The sequence below is a fragment of the Arvicola amphibius genome, chromosome 2, assembly GCF_903992535.2.
Source record: "Arvicola amphibius chromosome 2, mArvAmp1.2, whole genome shotgun sequence".
NCBI lineage: Eukaryota > Metazoa > Chordata > Mammalia > Rodentia > Cricetidae > Arvicola > Arvicola amphibius.
Genome location: NC_052048.2, coordinates 15,802,300 through 15,810,809, shown reverse-complemented (window position 1 = coordinate 15,810,809; position 8,510 = coordinate 15,802,300). Strand labels below are relative to the sequence as shown.

Sequence of the window (8,510 nt, the reverse complement as noted above, 5' to 3'; positions counted from 1 at the left end):
GTTTGTTTGTCTTATTTTTAATTTCTCCGGGGCCAGCCAGAGCAGGTTTGTTGGCAGTCGTACACCTCCGAGCAGTCACGCGACCAGCCAATGTCCTGGCGGCGCTTCGGGGAGGCGGCGCGCTCGGGAACGCGGAGAAGCAGCGGCGTCGCGCCCGGGGCCACCTTAAGAGCGCGCTCGCCAGCCTGGGCGGAGCGGCAACCGGCGCCGCGACCAATGGAGCTCCTCCTCTGTTTAAATAGACTCGCAGTGTCAATCATCTTCTTCTTCGTCAGCTCCCTTCCACCGCCATATTGGGCAACTAAAAAAAAGGGAGGGGGGGTTCGTGCTTTCAGGGTGTTTTTCTACCCCTCATCCCTTGTCCCCACTCACTCGCGGCTCTGGGACTCGCGCGGCGGCAAGGTTTGGAGAGGGGCTGCGTTCGCGCGACCCACGGGCTCGCCCCAGCCTACACTCGGACTGTTCGCCACCTCCTCTTGCCTCCTCCCCCTCCCTTCCCCGCCCTCCAGTACACTTGATCACTGAGCCTCGAGCTGCGCGGCCGGGGCGTCCCTGCGCTCTCTCCCCCAGACCTGCGCGCTCCTGAGGTTCGAGCGGTCGCTCGCCTGTCTCTGCTCCACTTAACTCCCCGGGTGCAATCGCAGAACTTCGAAGAGGAGTTCGCGCTGCGGCCGGGGCGTTTCGCTTTTGTTCGGTTTTGTTGTTTATTTCATTTTATTATTTTTTTCTTGGAGTGCGCGAGCCGAGGCAGTGGTCCACACCCGCCCGGGAAGGAAGATGTCAAACGTACGAGTATCTAACGGGAGCCCGAGCCTGGAGAGGATGGACGCCAGACAAGCGGAGCACCCCAAGCCCTCCGCCTGCAGAAACCTCTTCGGCCCGGTCAATCACGAAGAGCTAACCCGGGACTTGGAGAAGCACTGCCGAGACATGGAAGAAGCGAGTCAGCGCAAGTGGAATTTCGACTTTCAGAATCACAAGCCCCTGGAAGGCAGATACGAGTGGCAAGAGGTGGAGAAGGGCAGTTTGCCCGAGTTCTACTACAGACCCCCGCGCCCCCCTAAGAGCGCCTGCAAGGTGCCGGCGCAGGAGAGCCAGGATGTCAGCGGGAGCCGCCAGCCTGTGCCTTTAATTGCGTCTCAGGCAAACTCTGAGAACCGGCATTTGGTGGACCAAATGCCTGACCCGTCAGACAGTCCAGCGGGGTTAGCGGAGCAGTGCCCAGGGATGAGGAAGCGACCTGCCGCAGACGGTAATGACCCTTTGAAAAACATAAAATGTCTGTGTGTCTCTGTAGCGTCTCTTTGCTAGACCCTATTCAGTTGGCTTTTCCAGCATGTTCTGCTTTAACGCTGGGAGATCGAGCCTGTGCGACGCTTAGGTTTGAACTGCCCCTTAACCGACTGCTTGGCCTGTTTATGGTTTTGAAGTCAGACGCCGGAGATAGTAAGATCTGATAACTTCCCCAGCCTAACACATCGCAGTTCCTCCCCGCTAGCCAGCTGTAGGTGTGTGTGACAAAAGTTGGAATGTTTACCAACTGCCTCCTTGGCTAGGGCGAAGAGAAAGATGTGGGGCGTAGAATACGCCTTCTGTTAGTAGAAACAACCTCATTTTGTGTCCTTAGAGGCTACCGGGGATGACGGGTCCAGGGGTCGTGGGTGGAAGTGGTGGGTTTTTCATCACTTGACTCTTGGGCCAACTTCTGTCAGCCATTGTTCTCGCTAATAAAGATGGTTTGTGTGTGTTCTTTAAAAAAATTTCCCCTTGCCCCCCTCTTAGATTCTTCTTCGCAAAACAAAAGGGCCAACAGAACAGAAGAAAATGTTTCAGACGGTTCCCTGAACGCTGCTGGCACTGTGGAGCAGACGCCCAAGAAGCCCGGCCTCCGAAGACACCAGACGTAAACAGCTCCGGTGGGTCAATGAGGAAGAGCACAAAACTACCACCCCAGCTGGGCTGCGCTCCCTGGGGGGCCTGCAGACCCCAGGTCTGCCGGCAGATTAGTTGCCTGCCAGAAGGAATTATTTTCCTAGGTCAAAAAATTAACAGTGGGGAAGGCTGGAATCATTTGGTCGGGGACCATAATACTAGTTAAAGATGTTTTCCCTAGACAAGTACTTGTCACCAACGCCCCAAAGAAAGGAAGGTCATATTCTTAATGATTCCGACCAAAACTTAGGCCGGGAGTGACAATCTTCTTCCCCATCGAAGCAAGGACTGAGGCACCCCCGGTCTCACTTCATGAAAATCCATTTCCCAGAGGTTCATTTTGAGCTAATAGAACCGCTTTTGACTAATAGAAAAATGGCGAATATACAGTTACGTTTAAATTTTTTTTTAAGAAAAAAATTCGGTAACTCCTAGTTCACATTGGTTAGGAGTGTGAATAGGGCGCCATGCCCTGCACTCTGACCGATTTTATAAGCTGTCACTTTCCTGTATGCTGGTAGGTTTTGGAGAGAGAGAAGGGAACTTCGTATTTAAAAGACAAAGGCTAGGCTGGGAAGTTCAGAAGTATGGTTGCTCCCACAGAATTTCTGATTTTAACCTGGGCTTACAATGCAGAAGTTAAATGGAAGCAGTCGTCCAGCAGGTCAGCTGTGTATGCTCACTGAGCTGGACCGGGATGGTTTGGGTGTCTATAGGGAAATGGATGGTAGATGTTAGGACCAGTTGGGCCAGCACAAGTGTGGATTTTTCCATGTATCAAAATCTCATCACCCTGATTACCTAATTAGAGTAACCCAGCCCCATATTTACATAAATTGACTATTCATAATGATCTGACTACATACATTAATAGTTTAGCAGGCCCTTAGAAACAAAGACTGTGGCCTCTTATTTCTAAAGCCCACTCATAACCCAGCATATAAAGAGATCTTAACAGTTTATTGTTAACTTTTCGGGTCCTCATTAATAGAAATTTAAAAATAAATGAAGGATATAAAGTTGGGTTGTTGTGTTGTAAATCATAATGTCATAGTATACCTTCTAGAGACCTAGCATTTCTCAGAGCTCATAGAAAATGGAACACTAGAGCCACTTTCCATATTATACCCTCCCTAAAGTGGAAAAATTGCATGGAAGTTCTTGCTAAATGACTATCACACCTGTAGCTTTACTTGGCTTGTGTGTGGCCTAGCTCTTCAGATAAGCCTCTGATATTTTTACCTGGCCCATTCGAATCAGGAAGCATTTGTTAGTCAGATTACCAGCTTAGAGTACACTAAGCAGCCATAAGGTTCTAGCCAAAAGCATTCATGCAAATATTTTGCATATAAATAACTTGCAATTTTAAAAAGCATTCATAGATGCCCCCCCCCCCCCGAGCCTTTTGAAATTGCATTTCCAGGTATTTTTCAAGTTTGGGAAATTACACTGCTCTGAAGTATTATGGTTCCTGAATTTCTTTTCTTTCTCACTCTCTCTGACCCAGATTCTTTAGAGTGAGTTAGTTTCTCAACCTCTGTACTGTTGACATTTTGGGCCGAATTATTCTTTCTTGTGGGAGGCTGTCCTGTACATTTTAAAATGTTGGGCATTATCTCTGACCTCTCCCACCAGATGCCAGTAGCAATCCTATCCTCGAAGCTGTGACAAGCAGAATGTCCCCCACAACATTTCTAATGTCCCCTGGGGCATGGGAGGGCGGCACAAAATTGACCACTTGTTAACCCTGACTCTTCACACCACACCAAGTGGAACAAAAATCCAGTGAAGATAGCATTAGAGATGATTGTAGTCATCAGGCCTTTAGAGTTTACCCCCCCCCCCATCCCTGAAGCATTTGTCAACTAAGATAGTAACAAAATAATTCCTGTACTTTGGCAATGTTACTCTAGTGTCTTCTTCCTAATCCTTTTGTTTCTTTTTGCAGAATTAAGAATATTTCCTTGTTTATTAGATACATCACTGCTTTATGAAGCAAGGAAGACATACATGAAAAAATTTAAATACATATCGCTGACTCCATGGAATGGACATCCTGTATAAGCACTGAGAAAGCAACAACATAATAACACTAAAAAATTTAGGCACTCTTAAACCATCTGCCTCTAAAAGCATTGGATGTAGCATTGCGCAATTAGGTTTTTCCTTATTTGCTTCATTGTACTACCTGTGTATATAGTTTTTATCTTTTACTATGTAGCACATAAACATTAGGGATGGGAGGGTAGGGTGGGGCTGAGGAATCAGCGTGGGGGGTGTGAAGAATTTGTAGCAAGGAGAAAAATATTTGACTTGCATGAAGAGAAGCAACTTGGGTGGGGGGAAGGGTTTAAATTGCTTTCTTTAAAGATGTAGTGTCCTTTTCAATAAGAATTGATCTTTATTTTAAAATCAAAATTTATTGAATAATTGCTACATACAATTATTTATTTTTACATGAAGCTTATTCTTATTTGGGAGTTCTGAAGATTGCTATGTAGCAACAAATAGCTTAAAAAATATCTTTTTTTTTTCTCCCTCTCCCTTAAAACTGGAATTTACCGGTTAATTGTTTAGTAGTAATCACTCCAGGTAACACTGGGCAAAAATCTGGGGTGCATGACAAGGAATTCCGGATTCTTAGAACTGATCATTTCCCATCAGATTTGTTGAGAAAATGTCTTAGATCTCTTTTCACTTGAGCTGTGTAGACAGAATAATTCTAAGTCCCTGGATATTTTTAGAGGTCTGTAACTTTACACAAATAATGAAATAATTTTTAATTCAAAGTATCTCACCCTGCTTGTTAATTTGCCCCAAGGAAAGTGCTGCTTTTAAAGAAAAAAAAAAAAAAAAAAAAAAGAAATGTGCTTTCGGGACAAGCACACTTGTGGACCAGGTGAAATGGATGCTGCATCTTTAAACAGTGTTTCTTCATGGCCTTGGTAGGAGAAAACCTTTGAAGTGTGCCTGTGTATATAACTCTGTAAAGACACTGAAAATTATACTAACTTATTTATGTTAAAAAGAGATTTTTTTTTAATCTAGACCATATACAAGCCAAAGTGGCATGTTCTGTGCATTTGTAAATGCTGTATTGGGTAGACTAGACCCCCTTTTGTTAAATAATATGGCTATGCTTAAAAGGTTGCATACTGAGCCAAGTATAATTTTTGTAATGTGTGAAAACGATGCCAATTATTGTTACACATCAAGCAATCAATAAAGATAACTTCCGTAGCTATTGACTTGAGTGCAGCTGTCATGTGCTTTACTGAGCTTGAGGTATTCAGCCTGGCATGCCCCTGATAATTACACACACACAATGTGAAGTGACAAACATCTAGAAAATTTAGGCCTACATTGCAGTCAGATGATTTTTTTTTAATGTGTGTGTGGGGGGGGGGGTGTGTGTATGTGGGGGATCTGAATGTATTAAGTAGTGGCCATTTTTGTCTTATTCCTATCCTTATAGACAAAGCTTAAGTGGAAAGAGGAAAAGCCACGTTCTCATGTAAGACTGTCAGCAGTCCCCATTTAGTTAAAATATTTATGTTTTCTAGGATATGAGTGTGAGAGGCAAAAGGGGGGGGGGTCCCTTACGTAAGTGCAGTCTGATCATCCATCTGCAGGGCTGAAAATGAAAGTGACAGAGCGACTTCCCTAGCTCCTCGATTCACACTTGTGAAGTGTGAGGGTTGGGCATCAATGGCCACACTCCTCAATCTTGCCCACAATATCCAAACATGCAAGTCCTTAAGAAACTGATGTTTATCCTGCACCGGTTGGCTAAATGAAATTGGTCACACACAAATTCCTCAGTTTCTGAGTACTCATATTCAGTTAACTCATCCCAAAAAAATAAAGTACTGAACCTGAGAGTCCTGTGGCCTCATATCTGCTCAGCAGAGGTACTTCTTAAAAAATATAAAGACTGGGCATTTTGAAGCCTGGTTTATCAAAAATAATTCCCCAAAAATTACACTCCCAATTTTAAAATGTGGTTAAAGTGTAAAAGTAAATTATAAGAGAATTTATGGGTGAATTGTGAAGAATCTAAGTTTGGGGAAAACTACACTGAAATACTACCATTTGCATCACCACACCCAAAAGCGATTATAAACAAGGTAGTTCTAACATTTCTGATTCGAAGATTTCTTTTTCCTTTTTCTTTTTTTTAAAATAAGGCAAGAGTTGGTTTTTCTTCCTGTGCCAGATGGGAAAATAGGTCTTTTGGTTGCTGGGCCACGTCCTTCAACTAGGTATTATTTTAATTAAAGACTAAAGGTGTTTTTTGTGGTTCTGTTTAAAACATATGAAGGGTGACTTGCAGGAGGACCAAACGTCAGAACATCAATTCAAAATGGGAAAACACACTTCTCTATTGCTGCACGGACCTCATTTTCCTTCCAAAAAAAAAAAAAAAACCCTTTTTTTCTTTTTCTTTCTTTCTTTTTTCTTTTTAATGTGTATTTTGAGGGATTGCATTTTAGGAATGCTGGACCGGGAAGAGGTGGATGCTCCCTGCGCCAGGCAAGTCCACAGGAACGCACCCCCCCCCACACCCCCGCCCAAGTCACTGGGTCCTCCATCCTCCGAATGTCTGTCAAGCATCTACATATAACCTGATGGTTCAAATGGTCCTTCTCTCAGGACCTGAACTGTGCCCGCTGCGAACGTCCCTTTGCGGGTTTGCGGCCGCCGGCGCCAGCCACCGGCTACCGCACCACTCCGGCCACAGCGCGGTAGTCCCCTGAACTGTCCCGCAGCCCAGATCCCGCCCAGTCACTGTGGCAACTCCGTAGTCGGACTGGCTGGCGCCTCTGGACCCAAAGTCTCTAACGTAGTCGGCTTCTTGCAAGCCCCGCACTGCCGGGGTCGCAGCGCACAGTTCCCGCGCCCCGGGCGCCCGCAGGCCGCAAAAAGCGGCCGCGCCTCTGTCCGCGCAAGCGGGCAGGGCTACTTTTCAGAAACCTTTCTCCCTCACCATCGCTCCTCCGGACGAAGAAACTCGCTATGGAAGGCTTGCAATCCTCCCTAGAGGACAGTCCGCTGCCCCCATAGCTCTAGGGGTCTTGCCCAAAAGGACTAATTTCCCGGAGCTCGTGGACCCTCCAGGGCAGCAGCCCGCTCCCACCCCTACCGCAGGGCTCCAATGATCCGCAGCCCCGCGCATTTCGAAAGCCTTCCCGGCTTGCCGGCGGCTAAGGGACGGTCACCGAAGCACGCGTAACTGTGGAGAGCCACTGCCACTTTAGGGGATCGCCCCTGCGTTGCAAAGTGTCCCCCATCATTGCATCCTTAGCTGCCCAAAGGAGCAGACCCGGGCAGGGAAGAACTGGGAAGTGTGGACTTAGGGGAGGAAGGCGTGTAGAGTTGGATGGGGGAGCCGTGGACATTCATAAGTGGGAAGGAGCAGGTAGTCGGCCTTTCAGGCCACTGTGTGCCCACCGCCCTGACCACCTCAAACGACCTTTCTAGGCGCCAGGGAATGCTGCCTTCGCCATTGCACCATCATCGCCAAAAGACACGATTGCTTTTCTAGTGCTTTGGGCTAAAAGGTGTTTTGTTTAGAAGTTCATTTATGATCCCTGATCTGTTTTTCAAAGTACGGATTTTTTTTCATTTGCCATCTTTCACCTGAGCCACACCCTACGCCTGCCACCCCCTCCTTGCTGGCTAAAAAAATAAGGCAAAAAATCTTGCAAACGACGCTGACGGGGAAAGGGGCCCAGGAGTCTGCTTAGAAACCTATGGGGTCGCCTCCCTGATTTCACTCGCGTGGGGTTGGAAAAGGGTGGGGTCAGCCACAGCCGGATCTCGGAGAACCGAAAGTGCAGTTATTTCCACGTAAACTCAACTCTCGAGTCCCTCGGGCCTCCATCCAAATCCCAGACTTGTCATGCGTGGGGACTCAGAGCAGAGGCAGGAACTAGAACATAGAAAAACTTGACAATTAAAAAAAAAAGTAAAATCCTTATCCATGTTTTGGGCGCGAAACCTCGACGCGCCTCTGAAAGGAACGTTAAGAGAAAGGCCGGGAGATGAGAGCGCTGTTCGGGCGCCGGCCGGGGGATTGCATCATTTGCAGCTCCCCCTCCAAAACATGGGCTGCGAACCGCAGCCACCATCATGGCGCTCGGGTCTGGCCGCGCTTCCCGCGTCCCGTAGCGTCCAGGCCGTGGCCAGTGATCTTCGCTAGAAGCGTTTGCAAAACATGTTTCCCGGCCGCGGAGCGCCAGTCTCTCGCCCCCTCCTTCCCTTTGTGTGCGTGTGTATGTGCATGTACGTGCATACGTGTATTTGCCAGTATGCCTGTGTCATGTGTGCTCTCTCTCTCTCTCTCTCTCTCTCTCTCTCTCTCTCTCTCTCTCTCTCTCTCTCTCTCTCTCTCTCTCTCTCTCTCTCTCTCTCTCTCTCTCTCTCTCTCTCTCGCCCCCCCATTCCTCGTCCCCCCCCACTCCCCCGTCCCGAGCTGGTGGTTGTAAACTTGATTGGCATTGGCTGCGCCCACTGATCCCTGCACCGAGTCCACTGAAGATTTAAGGTGGATCTAAGAGGCTGAAGCTGCAGGCGGA

At 47.4% G+C, this 8,510-nt stretch overlaps 1 protein-coding gene across 1 annotated transcript; it reads left to right on the top strand.

Moving 5' to 3' along the window:
- The first annotated feature begins 271 nt into the window (after positions 1 to 271).
- Positions 272 to 4,170, top strand: Cdkn1b (cyclin dependent kinase inhibitor 1B). Its single transcript, XM_038319215.1, has 3 exons — positions 272 to 1,252; positions 1,783 to 1,916; positions 3,881 to 4,170. Exons 1-2 carry the CDS (start codon positions 778 to 780, stop codon positions 1,905 to 1,907), a joined length of 600 nt encoding a protein of 199 aa, XP_038175143.1. The 5' UTR covers positions 272 to 777; the 3' UTR covers positions 1,908 to 1,916; positions 3,881 to 4,170.
- The last annotated feature ends 4,340 nt before the right edge of the window (positions 4,171 to 8,510 follow it).